The sequence below is a fragment of the Hordeum vulgare genome, chromosome 1H (assembly GCF_904849725.1).
Source record: "Hordeum vulgare subsp. vulgare chromosome 1H, MorexV3_pseudomolecules_assembly, whole genome shotgun sequence".
NCBI classification, from domain to species: Eukaryota; Viridiplantae; Streptophyta; class Magnoliopsida; order Poales; family Poaceae; genus Hordeum; species Hordeum vulgare.
In genome coordinates, this window is record NC_058518.1 from 498028339 (window position 1) to 498046514 (window position 18176).

At 49.3% G+C, this 18176-nt stretch overlaps 1 protein-coding gene across 1 annotated transcript; it reads right to left on the reverse strand.

Annotated features, from left to right (window-relative positions):
- Positions 1–12151: 12151 nt before the first annotated feature.
- On the reverse strand, positions 12152–17111 carry LOC123402095 (very-long-chain 3-oxoacyl-CoA reductase-like protein At1g24470). The gene is made up of 3 exons (XM_045095975.1): positions 16417–17111; positions 13443–13512; positions 12152–12403 (listed from the first exon to the last, which is right to left on the reverse strand). Exons 1-3 carry the CDS (start codon positions 17109–17111, stop codon positions 12152–12154), a joined length of 1017 nt encoding a protein of 338 aa, XP_044951910.1.
- Positions 17112–18176: the final 1065 nt, after the last annotated feature.

Genomic DNA, 18176 nt, shown 5'->3' on the forward strand with positions numbered 1-18176 from the left:
TACTCCACCCCTGTACCAGAACCGTTGTGGAGGGCAGCGCACTCTATATAAGCCACCCTCCCCCACTGGTAGAGGGGTTAGCAAATCACTGTATTTCATATTCCACTCGACAACAAGCTCCGAGAGCACTGAGACGTAGGGCTGTTACCTCCACCGCAAAGGGGCCTGAACTCATACAACCTCGCCGTAGCTAGGACTCTGCCCATCTCATTCGTACCCTACACATCTACTGTCAGGCTTATACCCACGACAGTTGCCGCCCACCGTGGGGCAGGCGTCTAAGCGACTTCCGGCGAGTTTGTGACTACTTCCTTTCGTCATGTCGTCCGGTGGAGATTCGAGCATGGGTCACCAGATCTTCTTCGGCACTCTCTCCTTCATCGTCGATGATTCGGCGTGGCTTCGGGAAGCTCCTCTCGATGTCGAGGCGCTTCCCCGTCGTGGGGCTACGCACTTCCGTGCCAGCGCCCGCGGCATTCTTCTTCTCCAACAATCGGCTCCGTTGTCGACCTGCACCTCCGTCATGCGCCGCAACAAGCGGTCCCGCCGTTCGCGTCTCCAGCGTTGGGTGCAGCACGCCCAGGCGTGCCAGATCGCGTCTTCTCAAGTGGCAGTTCTGGAGTCTGTTGTGGTTGCCCCGCGTTCCCAGCGCTCGGGCTCAGTTCCGACTGAGTTTCCTTCCGAGTACGCGGGTCGCGGGCCTGCAGCAGAAGTTCACATGGCCAACTCCCATGAAGATCCCCGTCAAGCTGGCCGAAGCGAGCGCGAGGTCGGTGAAGCATCCGGTGCGCGCCGTCCACCTCGCCGTTCAGCCAGTCGACACACTCGGCGGAGCAACGTGGAGTTGTTCCGCACGCCCCTCCTCAACTTGGCTGCGGCTGCCAAGATAGCCGATTCCCTCCAGCCGACTGATTCAGAGGCAGGAAGGGGGATCGAGCAGATCTGAGCCCTGTTGCACACGACGCAGCATCAGAATTCAGCGGTCTCCCAGTCGCACAACCGGATCTATAATAGTTCCGTCCACGCGAATACGCATCGGTCGGTTCACAACCCTGGTTCCCATCAGCGCCACAGGGGAGGCAGCCGTTCCATGATTCATGAAGATCGCCGCCGCTCACACACCCCTCCGCGGGGTGGGCCCTATGGGTCCCGACATCATGATGATCGGCGTTCAGTCGGCGACACTTACGACCCAAGACCCGACGCAAGAGGACGTATCGCCCAGCGAAGAGTTGACAGAGGTCGAGCCCACCGTGATGGTCACGATATGGACTGTCCAAGTGGAAGCAGGGCCATCGTGTCCGGTCCCGAGTGTTTTAGTCGAGCCATCCGCTCGGCTGACATCCCGCCCAACTTCCGATTCGCAGCGGGAATCAGTAAGTTTACAGGAGAGTCCAAGCCGGAAACATGGTTGGATGACTACCGAGTGGCAGTCCAGATCGGAGGAGGGGACGACCATGTCGCCATGAAGCACCTCCCTCTGATGCTCGACGGCTCGGCGCGAGCGTGGCTGAACCAGTTGGCCCCCTCGAGCATTTACAGTTGGGCGGATCTGGCCCGAGTGTTCATCAGGACCTTCGAAGGGACGTGCAAGCGCCCTGCAGGCCTCGTGGAGCTCCAGCACTGCGTCCAGAAGCCGAATGAGTCCCTGCGCGACTTCATCCAGCGTTGGACAACTCTCTACCACACGGTGGAGAACGTCACCGAGCATCAAACAGTCTGCGCCTTCAAGGCAGGCGTGCGGTACAGAGAGCTGTACCTAAAGTTCGGTCGAACAGGCGACATCTCCATGAGCAAGATGATGGAGATAGCGGCTTGCTATGCAAATGGCGAAGAAGAGGACCGCATCCGGAGCGGCAAGCACAAGACAGTCGGTGATGGAGACGGGAGTAACACTCGGAAACAGAAGAATAAAGCTCCGTCCACTCCGCAAGCAGAAGCTGCAGCCGTGACCAATGCCAAGTTCAAGGGCAAAGGGAAGGCGCAGTTTACCCCCAAGAAGAAGCAGTTCAACAATCCCATCCTGGACCAGCCTTGTCCGGTTCACACGAAGATGGACGAAGAGGGCAACCCCATATATGCGAAGCATACCACTCGACAGTGTCGTCTCCTGATCCAGGGTTTCAGCGAGGGGCAACCAAGTGAGAAGGACCCTGAACAAGATGAGGAGGATAAGGAGGATCCATTCCCCCAAGTCCATGCAACCCTCATGATTTTTGCTGACATCGAAAGCAAGAGTCGGCTGAAGCTGGTGAACAGGGAGGTTAACATGGCCACTCCAACCAGTCCTAAGTTCCTTAAATGGTCTCAGACTGCGATCACTTTCGACCAGTCGGATCATCCAGCACATGTACCCACCCCGGGAAGACAGGCTCTGGTCGTCGACCCGGTAGTGGAAGGAGTCCGACTGCGCAAAGTCCTCATGGATGGCGGTAGCGGCTTGAACATCATGTACGCCGACACACTCAAGGGGATGGGCATTCCGATGTCCAAACTCAGCGAGAGCAGCATGCAGTTCCACGGAGTCGTCCCTGGACGGAAGGCCAAGTCACTCGGCCAGATCGCGTTGGACGTTGTTTTCGGCTCCGACAAGAACTTCCACAAGGAGAAGCTGACGTTCGAAGTGGTCGATTTCCAGAGCGCTTATCACGCAATTCTGGGTCGCCCAGCGTATGCGCGTTTCATGGCCCGTCCATGTTACGTATACCTGAAGCTGAAGATGCCAGGTCCGAAGGGTGTGATTACCGTCACGGGCAATCGACAGCGAGCCGAAGAGTGCCTACAACAAGGTTCAAGAATCGCTGACCAGCAGATGGCCGTCCTCGAGCTCGACGAGTACAAGAAAACAGTCGACCCCGCCGACCTGATGCGCTCGAAGAAGCCAGCTTCTGAATCTGCGTTCCAGTCGGCAGGAGAGACGAAGAAGGTCAGCATCCACCCGACGGACGACTCTGCTGCACCGACGAACATCTCCACCACCCTCGATCCTAAATAGGAAGTCGATCTCACCCAATTCCTCCGTGAGAACTGGGACATCTTCGCATGGAAACCCTCTGACATGCCAGGTGTACCCAGGGAGTTGGCTGAGCACCGACTGCACGTGGATCCTGCCGCTCGGTCCGTCCGAGAGCGCCTGCGCCAGTCCGCCGCGCACAAGAGGAAGGCAATCGGGGAAGAGGTGGCCAAACTGCTAGCAGCCAACTTCATTCGCGAAGTTCACCACTCCGAGTGGCTCGCCAATGTTGTCATGGTGCCCAAGAAGGACAAGTCCCTCCGAATGTGCATCGACTTCAAGCATCTCAATAAGGTCTGCCTGAAAGACCATTTTCCGCTCCCCCGCATAGATCAAATTGTCGATACGACTGCGGGTTGCGAGCGTCTGTCATTTCTTGATGCCTACTCGGGCTATCATCAGATCCGTCTGTATGGTCCTGATGAGTTAAAAACAGCCTTCATCACCCCATTCGTGTGCTTCTGCTACATCACTATGCCCTTCGGTCTGAAGAATGCAGGAGCTACCTTTATGCGCATGATCCAAAAATGTCTCCTCGACCAGATCGGTTGGAATGTGGAGGCATGTATGGATGATATCGTAGTCAAGTCACGCGAAGGTTCCGACCTGCTGACTGACTTGGCAGAAACATTCGCCAACCTTCGTAGGTACGATATCAAGCTCAACCCAGCCAAATGTTCATTCGGTGTTCCCAGCGGAAAGTTACTCGGTTTCTTCGTTTCCGAGCGAGGGATCGATGTCAACCCCGAAAAGATCGGGACCATCGTCCGAATGGAGAGGCCGGTCAGAATACACGATGTTCAACGGCTCACAGGTTGCCTAGCGGCTTTGAGCAGGTTCATCAGTCGACTCGGCGAGAAAGCACTTCCTCTGTACCGACTCATGAAGAAATCAGATACTTTCGAGTGGACAGACGAAGCCCAAGTCGCATTCGACGACCTCAAAGTCCTACTTTCCACCCAGCCGGTTCTTACTGCTCCGCTCAGTAAAGAGCCCCTTCTTCTGTATATCGCGGCTACAAATCAAGTCGTCAGTACTGTTCTTACAGTCGAACGAGAAGAAGAAGGCAAAGCATACAAAGTTCAGCGGCCAGTGTACTACGTCTCCGAAGTCCTGACTCCTTCCAAGCAGAGGTATCCCCATTATCAAAAACTTATCTACGGGATTTACATGACTGCGAAGAAGGTGGCCCATTATTTCCAAGACCACTCGGTATCTGTCGTTTCTGATGCTCCGTTGTCGGAAATTCTCCACAATCGAGATGCGTCAGGCCGAGTGGCGAAGTGGGCAATGGAGATGCTGTACTGCGACATCAAGTTCGAGGCCAAGAAAGCTATTAAGTCTCAAGCTCTGGCTGACTTTATAGCAGAATGGGTAGAGCAACAGCAACCGACCCACATCTGCTCGGCTCATTGGACAATGTTCTTCGATGGGTCCAAGATGTTGAATGGCTCCGGCGCTGGCGTTGTGATCGTATCACCAAAGGGCGACAAGCTCAAGTACGTGCTACAAATACACTTCGATTCCTCCAACAACGAGGCAGAGTATGAAGCTCTCCTCTACGGATTGCGCATGGCCATCTCACTCGGCGTCCGTCGCTTGATGGTCTACGACGATTCGGATTTGGTGGTCAATCAAGTGATGAAAGAGTGGGACGTCAGGAACCCCACCATGACCACATACTGCAATGCAGTGAGGAAGCTGGAGAAGAAGTTTGAAGGTCAAGAGGTCCACCATGTTCCGAGACTGAAGAACCAAGCAGCTGATGAGTTGGCAAAACTCGGATCCACTCGGAGACCAGTCCCGAGTGACGTCTGCCTCGAGCACCTCCACCTTCCCTCAGTCAAAGAAGATCCTTTCACAGAGGAACCAGTACAACCCAAGAGCACAACAGATCCGACTGAAGTCGATGTACGTGTTGTGGTTGATCTGGTCATGGAGATTCTGGCTGTCATTCCCGATTGGACTGTGCCGATCATTGCATATATCCTGAGGCAAGAACTTCCAGAAGACGAAGTCCAAGCCAGGAAAATAGTCCGCAGGTCGAAGTCATTCACTGTCATCGACGGCCAATTGTACAAAGAAAGCGTCTCAGGCGTTCTTCAACGATGCGTCTCCCCAGAGGAGGGGCAACTGATCCTGGAGGATATTCACTCGGGAACCTCCGGTCATCACGCTTCTTCGAGAGCAATCGTTGCCAAGGCGTTCAGAGCCGGTTTCTTTTGGCTGCAGGCAAACGAGATGGCTAAAGATATGGTCGACCGATGTGAAGGCTGTCAGTTCTACTCCACCAAGTCCCACAAGCCAACATCTGCGTTGAAGACAATCCCTCTAGTGTGGCCGTTTGCAGTTTGGGGTTTAGATACAGTCGAACCATTCAAGATAGGCCAAGGGGGATACACCCATCTGTTGGTGGTAGTCGACAAGTTGACGAAATGAATCGAAACCAAGCCCATCAAGAAACTCGACGCCTCAACAGCCGTCAAGTTTATCAGGGACATTATCTCCAGATTCGGTGTACCTCACAGCATAATCACGGACAACGGGACAAACTTTGACTCGGACGGGTTCAAAGGTTTCTGTGCAAGCCAAGGTATCCGAGTGGATTTTTCTTCCGTAGCACACCCTCAGTCCAATGGACAAGCTGAGCGGGCGAATGGGCTTATTCTTCAAGGTTTGAAACCCCGACTCCTACGAGAGGTGGGACACGCCGCTGGCGCATGGGTCACCGAGTTACCTTTAGTGCTTTGGGGTCTCCGCACCACTCCGAACAGATCAACGGGGCGATCACCGTTCTTCCTCGTCTATGGAGCAGAAGCGGTCCTCCCGAGTGACTTGCTTCATAATGCTCCACGAGTCGAACTCTTCTCTGAAGCTGAAGCAGAACAAGCAAGGCAAGATGGAGTCGATCTTCTAGAGGAGGAGCGCCAGATGGCACTAACTCGTTCAACCATTTATCAGCAAGATCTGCGACGCTTTCATGCGCGTCACGTCAGAAGTCGCACATTCCAAGCAGGCGACTTAGTGCTCCGAGTGGATCAGCAAAGACCCCACAAGTTGGCTCCGGCCAGGGAAGGACCTTTCATCATCTCCAAGGTGCTAAACAACGGAGCATACAGACTCTACAACATCCAGAGGGAGACAGATGAGCCGTGTGCATGGAACGGAGACCTCCTCAAGCGCTTCTACACGTGATCGTCGAGTGAAGCAGTGTAAAGAACAAATACTGATAAAATAATATAAAGCAGATTCAGTTCTTGCAGATTCGGAATTCTTCCGCGGTTGCTGACTCCGGTCACACACACACACACACAAAACTTAGTTGCGATCCAGAATCGCCTAAGTTCTAACTTCCTTCGAGTGTGGACTAAACGTCACACTCGGGGACTTAGCTGCGATCCTGAATCGCCTAAGTTCTAACTTCCTCCGAGTGTGTACTAAACGTTACACTCGAAGACTTAGCTGCGATCCTGCATCGCCTAAGTTCTAACTTCCTCCGAGTGTGTACGAAACGTCACACTCGGAGACTTAGCTGCGATCCTGAATCGTCTAAGTAATAACTTTCTCCGAGCGTGCACTAAGCGTCGCACTCGAGGGCTTAGCTGCGATCCAGAATCGCCTAAGTAATAACTTCCTCCGAGTGTACACTAACCGTCGCACTCGGAGACTTAGCTGTGATCAAGAATCACCTAAGTTCTAACTTTCTCCGAGTGTGTACTAAACGTCCCACTCGGGGACTTAGCTGCGATCCTGAATCGCCTAAGTTCTAACTTCCTCCGACTGTGCACTAAACGTCGCACTCGGGGACTTAGCTGTGATCAAGAATCACCTAAGTAATAACTTTCTCCGAGTGTACACTAAACGTCACACTCGGGGACTTAGCTGTGATCAAGAATCACCTAAGTAATAACTTCCTCCGAGTGGGCACTAAACGTCGCACTCGGGGACTTAGCTGTGATCAAGAATCACCTAAGTAATAACTTTCTCCGAGTGCGCACTAAGCATCGCACTCGGGGACTTAGCTGTGATCAAGAATCACCTAAGTAATAACTCCCTCCGAGTGTACACTAAGCGTCACACTCGGGGACTTAGCTGTGATCAAGAATCACCTAAGTAATAACTCCCTCCGAGTGTACACTAAGCGTCACACTCCGGGATTTAGCTGTGACCAAGAATCACCTAAGTTCTAACTTCCTCCGAGTGTGTACTAAATGTCACACTCGGGGACTTTGCTGTGATCCAGGGTCACCCAAGTAATCACTTCTTCCGAGTGTGCACTAAACGTCGCACTCGAAACAACATTCAAACACAAGAGTAAACGCTTTGATTCGGATTCCAAAATTCTCGCAAAGATAGTTAACTCGGTGCGGATCAAGCTTACCCGCACCGATTTAAGAATGTGATGGCCAACAGAAGTGGCCAAAGTACCTTACAGATAAACACTCGACATACCGAGGATAAAGTTTTCTTACGCGTCAGCTGGGCCGGCGCCAGGACTGGAGGGCTCCACGAAGGTGTCCAAGTCGATTCCGTCGGCGATGCGGGTAGCACTCTCAAGGAACGTCCCCATGAAGTCTTCGAATCGAAGCTTCTTCGTGTTGGCGACCTTCAGTGTCTTCAGCTTCTCCTCACGTACCTCCTTGCAATGGACTCGGACCAAGGACAGAGCAACATCTGCACCGCAACGCGCTGCCGATTTCTTCCACGATTGCACTCGGTTCGGAATCTCCTCCAGTCGTGCCATCAGGCTCTCCATCTCCTGCCGCGACTCATCTTCTGGCCAAAGTTCCTTGTCAATTCGGCCGACGACCTCTCTCAGTCGACCGATGAAAGGACCCACTTTGCCTATGCGGATATGCGCCCAGAGCAGATCCCGATTGGCGTCCTCGCCGAGTGGCACGTTGTCGCGAATGGACCGCTCCACGTCCGCCGCTTCACCTTCAACATCAACGCAAAAATCTGCAACAAAAGGACAAGCATACAATAAACGCCGAGTGTCACGCACACAGTACAAGCACTCGGCAAAACATAAGACTTACCAGCCAGACGCGTCATCATCTGCCCAGCCCAGTTGTTGACATACTTCTCCTGAGCTATGCATCGTCTATTCAGGACGGCCATCTGATTCGTGAGAGCAGTCCTCTGTTTCTTCATTTTTTCCACTTCCTTAGTCAACACCTTGTTAGCTTCACGAACCTCCTCCAAGGACTTCTCTCGTCCCTCCAAAGCATCCTTCATGCCGGCCATTGCGAGCATAGCTGCATCAAGCTCACCAGCGAACTGGTTCCTCTCCGCTCTGAGAGCCTCATAGGCCGTTCCCATTTCACAAGTTTTCTGCCACCAAGCACCAAGAGACAATCAGAAAGTTCAACAGTTAAAAGTCTAAGTTCTTCAGACCCCTGCCGACGCAAGCAGTCGACAGCGGTCTCGGGGACTACACCCAGTGGGTTCACTGAGAGTGACCCCACTGGCATGCAGCTAAAGCAGGCCCGCCCTATTGAGATGCACGTTATCACCTACGCCTCCGAGGCCAATACTACCCGACCTCAGTACAACTTACTCTCGGGGACTCTTACAGTAAGTGCACTCCGACTGCAACAACTACTCGTACTCAGTCATACTATTTACAGACACAACCAAAGTAAAGACAATATGTATAAAGACAACTGTCGGTGCAAGCACTCGACAGAAGTCTCGGGGACTACACCCACTGGGTTCACTCAGAGTGAACCCATTGCAAACGACAACTGCTATTCAAGAACACCCAGTGGGTTACAGGAGAAAAGTAAATACTTACTAGACCACTTACTCGGATATCATCCCGCAGCTCCAAGCTCCGCTGGTACAAGGCCGCAACGGAGTCGTAGGCCCTCTTGGCTTCTCCAGCCATCAGCTCCGCGTGCACCATAGCCCCCTTGGCCGCTCCCACCTGCTCCTCCGGAAGACGCTGGATGCTGAATTCAGCATTCGACGAGCCTGGAATCGTCGGAGGTTCCTGAGGCATCCCAAGGTCAGCCCTAGTCGGCTCCTCATCCACCAGCACTGGTTCAGTCTGTGGCAGCGCCTCAGTCGGCAGCACGTCGGCAGCGAGAGTGGCAGCATGAGGAGCAGCCTCAAGAACAGGCTCCACAGCTGGGTCGGCTCTCCCCTGGTCGCCCTCGTCCAGGCAAATCGCCTCTGACAGGCCGAATGACACGAGGTCTCAGAAAAAGAAAGAAGTAGGACCTATGATAAAATTCGAGACGCGATAGTATAAAATACTCGACGTCCCTACAACGCACCTGGCTGGGACGAGACGACGTTGTCCGTGTCCATGGGATCGTCTTCCTGACGCGCCGGAGAGGTGACAGAAGTAGCGACCCTGTCGAGTGAAATCCATTCGGCCAGTAAACATAAGTTCACTCGGATATCAGAAAGAATTGAAAGCTGGATACACTTACGTGGAGGTGACAGGGACAGCAACCCTCATTCGCGGCAGAGCCTTCCGAGGCTTAGGCCCACTCGGCTTGGCCGCCTTAGAAGACTGCCCCGCAGGCTCAGTGGCGGCATCCCTGGTCCTCTTAGTGCTTCGAACACTCGGGACCACCGGGGCGGTAGGCGGAGCACTCGAAGACGCGGGAGGAGCCGAGGGGACGGCAGGCTCGTGTCGGCGCTTGGTCCGATGCTCTGGTTGCGGAGGTGGCGAGTCCTGCTCTTCGTCTTCTTCCTCCTCCTCGCTGGTCTCCTCCTCCGATTCCCCGCTGTCGGAGACGTACTCGGCGCTCTCCACGCTACCCTCCTGGCTGCCTTCCTCCTCTTCCTCCGTCGGATTCCCATTCGAGATGGGGGAGAACCAGTTGGTCCACGCCTGCATAAATTTCAGTCGGCAACATCAGACATCACACAGAGATATAGACAAACGACAAGAATTAAGACAGTTTAGAGCACTCGACAAGTGTCACTCACCTGATTCGGTGGAGCATGATCCGCGCTGTAAGGCTTCACTCGCCGAGATCCTTTGGGATTCTCGCAGGGGCCCGTGATTTGGAGCACCCACGAGGTCACCCTCTCCTCAGTCACGCCCACCACGTTGGTCCGAGTGGAGTCTTCAGGCCCCGTGTAATGCCACATGGCATGGTCGCGAGCCTGCAAAGGCTGGATCCGCCGACCAAGGAATACCTCCAACAAGTCTATGCCGGTTACCCCCCTCCTGACGACGTCCACGAGTGCCTCTACCAAGGGCTGGATGTCGTTCTTCTCCGCCTTCGAGAGCGCGAGCTGCTTAGGCGGGGCGGGCCGATCTAAACTAAAAGGAGGCAACCCAGTCGACGCATTCGGACAGGCGATATCCTGGCAGTAGAACCACGTCGACTGCCAGTTCCTGACCGACTCACTTAACTGAAGAGCAGGATAGCTACTCCGACTCTTTTTCTGGAAAGCTAAGCCCCCGCAGAGCTGGAGGAGATGCGTCTTATCATCCGACTGGCTAAGTCGTTTGATGGTTTGGGATCTGACGGAAAAGATGTGTTTGAACAAACCCCAATGGGGAGGGCAGCCGATGAAACATTCGCACAAAACTATAAAGGCAGAAAGATGGGCGACGACATTCAGAGGAAAATGGTGAAGTTGGGCCCCGAAGTGATTCATGATGACCTTGAAGAAAGGATGCGGGGGCAAAGAAAAACCTCGGTAGACATGGCTGAGCAGCAGGACACGCTCCCCCTCCCGAGGCGCCGGCTCGACCTCGTTCTCCGCCGGCAGCCTCCAGGACTTGTGCACGATCATCCCGTGATCCACCAGCTGCAGCAGATCCCCCTCCGTCACCGTGGAGGGGAGGAAGTCGCCCTGGATCCATCCCACCGGCAGCGGCCGCTGCCGCCGCTGAGCAGGCGCCGCCGTCTTCCCTTTCTTCTTCCTCGCCTCCATCTTGCTGGTCTGGCCCTTGGTCATGGCGGCAGCTGCGAGCCCTCGGAAGGAAGGAGAAGGGAGGAGTATAGGAGCGCTAGGGGTGGCGAGAAGGGCGGAGCAGGCGAGAGCAAGGGATTCGGCGAGCGTAACGGAGAAGCCTCGCCGCCGAGATTTAAATAGGGTTTCGACTGGGTCGCTAGCAGGTGGCCCCGAAACCTTATCCCCTCGACCCACCGCTGCGATATTAGTGGAGAGGTTGAAGGCGCGAGAATCGAGGCGTCAGGCACTACTCGAGCGCGCTGGCGTCATCCCCGCTGAGCGCGCGGAAACCGAAATTTGAGAATCCCGGAAAATCCGCCGCTGTGAGTTGACCGGTCGCGTCAGAAGATGCCGCCTAAGCACTCGGCTCCCGACAGTCTGTTTCGCGAGTACTTTCACTCGGATCGTCGATCAGAAAAGTCGAAATGGACCGAGGCAAGCAACGCCCAAGCCGAATCTGTTCCAGTCGGATCCAACTTCAAACATCGCTTCGTCGTTCCAACCCAATCCATTCGGGGACTAATGATGGGGTTATAGTCCTAGGGTAGGGTCATAGGCCTGCCATGTAGGTCCTACCCAGGGACTACCCCTCGCAGAGGACATGACCCTTAGTCAACTCCGACTGAATTAAAGAATCCCTGTCGTCCAGTCGGTAACATACCCTCGGTCCTCCAGTCGGCGACTAGCATTCGGAGCATATCGAGTCAACCGACTGTATACCACTCGGTACATCGTAACCCCCCTGGAGGGAAACGGTCGTACATTTCCGGGTGCATTTATTAGCATTTAGGGCGTACGTTACCTGTAACGTACACATTCAATCGCCACTACTCCACCCCTGTACTGGAACCGTTGTGGAGGGCAGCGCACTCTATATAAGCCACCCTCCCCCACTGGTAGATGGGTTAGCAAATCACTGTATCCCATATTCCACTCGACAACAAGCTTCGAGAACACTGAAACGTAGGGCTGTTACCTCCACCGCAGAGGGGCCTGAACTCATACAACCTCGCCGTAGCTAGGACTCTGCCCATCTCATTCATACCCTACATATCTACTGTCAGGCTTATACCCACGACAATCACTATGCGACTTTTAACGACCAGATATACCATCGTTAAAAACCTTTTTCCTAGTAGTGAGTAGATTTATTTACTATCCAGGTGACGTAAGTTTGTGTATATATTTATTTCTTGGCAAACCAAGGGCAGTTTAGCTGTCATTCTTTCCCAGTAGAGCTTTCATCTCCCGTCTCTTCCGGATGCCAACTCGGAGACGCCAAGCATTAAGAGCAAAATCTGGTAGCAAAGACGCGAAAAAACACTGGATCGAGTGGCGCCAGTAGGGGACACATCTTGACTCATAACCTATGCACCGAACAGCGGATGTGGCGTACTCCTCCGGCGATGGTACGAACAACGAGTCGCCAACTGGGGACATCTTGGTGGCCACGTACAACGGAATCTGCACCGCAGACCGGACAAGATATATATATAATTGCTACAAAACAGTTCAACACTATTTTTTGAACAATCTCAGTAAAGTACTCCAGGAGGACTAGGAATCTTCAAAAAAGGCTAAACGACTAGAGTATAAGCATTACTTTGGAGTATATGAAACTGCAGAAGACTTTGAACATACAAACATTTATACTCCTTTCGTACCTAAAGAATTGAAGTTGGGAAGAACTAGTCCTCCCGAACTACAATTATTTAAATACATAGAAAGTAATATTTCTACAAGTTATATTCAGAGTCATTATTTGCATTCATACGTGATCGTTACTTAGTCATCTGGATGCCAATGAAGTTATGACTATTACGTGCAACCGTTTAAAATAGTAGCACGAGATACTTACAACCAATTTGGATGACGGTCCAATAATAAGGTACATGTTTAGTCATATTGGCCTATTTTCATGGGTTGTGGCAATTTTCTTTATCATTTTATTTTGGCTCTTCTTGGGAGCTTGTACTGATACACATACCCTTTTTTGGATCTCATGCCTAATAATATGGCCGCGTGCATCATTCTGATGCAGAGGCCGGCGGTGACTCTCCTTTTAAAGAATAATAATAATTGTTCAGAATACTCACCCAAAACATATTTAAATTTCCAGAATGTTTCATTTAGCACATACTTGTGGTTCCACCTGTTTTCTAAATTCAGTATTTATTTTCAACAACATAATATGCGTTGCTGGCCTTAGCTGATTCTTTTCTAGAGGTACAAAACAGGAAGTAAATAACATACAAAGACGTATGTAAGATGACTATCTGTCATATGTGGATTCTGAATTCATAATACTGAAGTAAGGTCAAATATGCGAAAATCCATGTGAGTTTCTAAATTGACAAACCATTCCTAGCAATAGATAAAAATAAATTGCTAAAAATAAGCCAAAATAAAACCTATTCTGAACTATAAACCTGAAAGACATAGCCACAAGGCAAAAGCTAATATCATACAAGAAAAGTAGCAGTATGAAAATACAATAGAGTACCTGGCACTGCAAATCCACTTCATATTGTTTGTATTCAATGCTTAGACTTCGAGAAAATTGATCGATATAGCTGACAATATGGAGAAAAAGTTAGAAATGCTGCTCTATGAATTTTTATATTGAATTTTTCTTGTCTTCCTGTAGCGCTGAGAGAGTTATGCTAAGTTCTAAGCCCCTGCACATCTTATTGTAATTTTTGGACTGCAAGAAAGATGCAAATATGCACGTACAATATCAGTATTTCCGGACTGAGTGAGTATTTAAGTTGTTGATGCGTCAACAAGCACAATACTATGTTACCGCATCATCAAAGGTCAGCTCAGCATACCTGAGATTGATTTTCATTATTATTAAGATTGATTTTCATTATTAGTTTATAACCACTATTATATTTATCTCGACATGCATGACACATCGCATCGCACCACACATGCTACATCATCAAAGACTTACCGCCACATGTGTGGAAAAGGTTTTTATTATATTATGGTACCTATAGCCATAAATATTTTTTAAATATACAATAATTAATATTTAAGAATTCCATTATATTATGATAATTATACTCATAAATATTTTTTCAAATGTACAATATATAATATGTATTTTAAATTTTATTTCATACTCCCTCCACTCTAAAATAAGTGTTCGAATTTTGTACTAGCTCTAGTACAAAATTGTACGAAGCCTGAGACACTTACACTGAGATGGAGAGAGAGTATATTATTAATTCAAACGTTCGTGTTTCACAAACCAAATTTTATTGAAACTTATTGCAACAGACTCCGGTGGCAACAAAGGGGTATCATCTAGTTTGTTTTTGCATGATAATCCGTGTCTCGTTCGTATCATAAAGATCAAATTACAAGTCACGTAAATACCAACAAGGTATCATCTATTTTGATGGTGAACATATAATCCTACATACGTATTGGATGCTATAGCTGTTACCCGTTGGGTATGTTTTGTTTGATGCCAGAAGTTGACTAGTTATAGTTGTAGCATGTCAAAAAAGTTATACCAATTCTGTTGGTTAACAAATTATATTAATAAAATCCTACAATTTATTTGTTTTTACTAGTTTTAGAATTCTCAAATATTTACTTGCGAAAACATGGGCCAGCATTATTTTTTGCTTTAAACCGAAAGTCATGCACTAAAGCGATATACATTATAGCTATGACCCTATCGGTGTATCGGCGCATCCGCCAAAAATTTATGACCATCTTTTATGTGAAAATAATACTTCTTCCATTTGGATTTACTTGTCGCACAAATATATAAAAATGGATGTATCTAAAATTAAAATATATCTAGATACATTCATTCTTATGACAAGTATTTTCAAAAGGACAAACTAATAACTATAGTATACTTGCTATGTTTAGCGAGTGCTAAGCCAAACAGCAACAGGGCCAGGTAGAGCCAAACAATATGCCGAAAAGATGGCCCACACTTCCAAAATCGTCCGTCTACGTCTTGGCTCTATCCTTATGCACATGTGCACCACACAACGTCCACCAGTAATTCTACACGTAAGGATTGGTTTTTTCACCACTTGATCAGAGTGGTAGGTTATATAAAAAATAATGAAGTTTTTTTCTCTAAGATAAAAAACCCTAAGTATATATTGGTGATTATAGACTGATGGGCCATGTTAATCACTGTGTTTCTGTAGCCCTGTTGAAATTGGACGGTGCAGAAACTCTTATCCAAGTATAACCACACGCCAAACCAGCAGAGTACGACGTAGAACTATTGACGATTAATTAAAAGGGTGGCGCAACAGTACATGTTACATGTCTTCTTTTGGATTTGAAATAAGTTGTCATCGAGCGGCTGGATAAGAGTCGACTCATATATAGGTTGCAGCACATCACACGCATGCATTAATGTAATGTACGTATACTTGATAGCTCGCACGTTGTCGCGAAAACTGAGTCCAAACCGGCCGTTTCTACGCTTAAGGATTGTTTTTTGTCTAAAAGAACCCCCCAAAGGATTGGTGATTATTATAGATTGACAGGCCACGTCTCAATCACCATGTTTCAGTCGTTGAAATCCGGCGGTGCACAAACTCTTATCCAAGTGTAAGCACACGCTACAACAGTACCTAGGGTACGACGTAGATAGAACCATCAACATTTAAAAGGACGGTGCAACAGTACAAGTTTCCTGTCTTATTCGGCAGTTGAAACCAAGAAGTTGCTGTCGAGCTGCTCCATAGGAGTCGACTCATGGTTTCACCAAGCCGCACACATGCATTGATTTAACTACTCAACTTGATGAAACGTTAGTACATATTATTTGGTACTGTACTGCATGCTGTAAGAGTGTACGTAACAGTTTTTTTTTTTTTTTTGCGGGGGGTACGTAACAGTTTTCACATGCATAGTTGCATGTCGCAGTGAATTTCTTTTCATGCAGGGTGACATGGCATAGGTACATGATGCATGACTTAATTCCATGGGAAAAAAAGGCATGCATGAGGTGGTATGATTTGCATGAAGTAATTTATCACTCCATGCATGGCTTGATGACGTGATATTGTTGCATGACGAGGAAATTAGGTAGTGAGTTGTAGCTAAAATATATAGAAGTGTCTTACTCCCTCCGTTCCTAAATATAAGTCTCTGTAGAGATTTCACTAGTGAACTACATATGGATGTATATAGACATATTTTAAAGTATAGATTTAATCATTTTGCTCCGTATGTAGACCTTTAGTGAAATCGCTTAAAAGACTTATATTTTGAAACAGAGGGAGTACATGACTTAATTTTATGGGAAAAAAAGGCATGCATGAGGTGGTATGATTTGCGTGAAGAGATTAATGAAAAAAGTAATTTATCACTCCATGCATGCCTTGATGACGTGGCATTGTTGCATGACGAGAAAAATTAGGTAGTGAATTGTAGCTATTTAAGAATAGAGGATATATAATTAGTTATGACAAAGAATATGGATTACTTACGCCTTGCTTGCTGCGTACACAGCGTATAGCGGGAACGCCGGCAGCACCACCGACGATCCGGACCCTACGTTGACGACGGCGCCCCTCCGTTGCATCGCCATCGCGGGCACGACGACGCCAGCGATCCGCGTGGCCGCCTCTACGTTCACCCGCACCACCTCCTCCCAGACCCGAGTCTCCACCTCGTGGAAGTAGGCCGCGCCTGGGTACGTCGCGCCGGCGTTGTTCACCAGGATCCCCACGTTCAGCCCCTCCACAGCCGCGGCCACCCTCGCCACACCGCTAGACATTTTCGGCGCGTCCCCGGCGAGGTCGAACACCACTCTTCTAACCTTGCAGGAAGGGGCAGCCTTCTGGACCTCGTCGACGACAAGGGAGAGCTTCACGGGATTCCGCCCGATCAACACCAGATGCAGGCCCTGGCGCGCAAGCTCGAGGGCCATGGCCCGACCTATGCCGTCCGTGGCGCCGGTGACCACTGCCCACGCGCCATAGCGCCGGCCCAGATCCCTTGCTGGTCGGACGAAAGAGCGATACAGCCACATGACGAAGGTTGCCGCGGAGGCAAAAACGGCATGGAGGCCTATGGCGAGAAGGGCCCTGAACCACAGCGCTCCCGTCGAGGAAATCATCTCTTCTGACTCAACCGTGGATGATTCAGCTATCGTGCAACCCCTATAAATATATAAGGACATCTGTTCGAAAACATAGGAGCTTTGATTATCTGCAACACAGCTGTGTGTTATATACTACTGTACAACTCAAATTAAACTGCTTTTTCAGATGAGCAAATTAGAGGGTTTAACCTCTAATCTCCTAACGTAAAAAAAAATAAAACCCTCTGATTTCTACATATATCATATGCATATATCAAAGGACAAGAGTCATGGCGCCAGCGATGATACGTGGACCAAACACAAATTGCCTCCTTTTCTTAGCAAAACCACCGTTGACTCCTAAACAGTCGTCAAACCATGTTAATCCTACCTAGATTGCTTGGATGGTGAGCCACCCAGCATAATATTTCGCGCGCAACTAATATCATACTCCATCTGTTCATAAATATAAGATGTTTATATATTTAAATATAGACTATATGCATAATAAAATATGTGAACAAACACATTAAAATGCGTTTACATACATCAGAACTAGAAAAATAGAGCATCTTATAATAGTGCTCTTTCAAATTGGCTTTTGTCCCGCTTTATAAATAAGACAACCATCATATCCGTACAAGAAGTACCAAATCACGAAGAATTATAGTGTATTGGGGCATCAACACACACTGCACCACAGCACTTGATTGGGGCAGTTAACTGCAGGGAGAAAAACCTATCTAAGGGCAAAGTATCGATGGAGACATTTATTTCTGCCGCCACCGCTGTTGGTTAATGAATTATGCTACAGATTTCTGACCATTTTCTTGTTTTCATGGTTGATCTGAATATCATTACCCATGGTATTACATTATTGTGTTTGACCCAAGTACTTCTGTCTCCGTTTGCAAGGATTCTGGATTGCCAAGGAACTTGCTCCTCGAGTCGCCATCTCACAGTGAGAAGGAATTCCAGGGGAAGGGTGAAGATCCTGTTGGCGACATCCTCGTTGATGTGAAGCGCAAAATTTTGGGGTGCAGTGTCAACAAGAGCCCTAATTATGGTAAGCGGTTAATTTCACTTCTTCTTTTCTTGTATTCAAAACAGGGTACGAATTTTTGCTTGCTCTGTCAGCTATCAATGCCGAGTTTAATTTCTTTA

Bases quoted from the DNA above. Each gene is read 5' to 3' on its own strand.
- LOC123402095 (XM_045095975.1), bottom strand. From the start codon at position 17,111: ATGTCCTTATATATTTATAGGGGTTGCACGATAGCTGAATCATCCACG. The intron at 13,513-16,416 runs GTAAGTAATCCA...CCATATTGTCAG, and splicing joins GTGTACGCAGCAAGCAAGGC to CTATATCGATCAATTTTCTC. The intron at 12,404-13,442 runs GTACTCTATTGT...TCTGCGGTGCAG, and splicing joins AAGTGGATTTGCAGTGCCAG to ATTCCGTTGTACGTGGCCAC.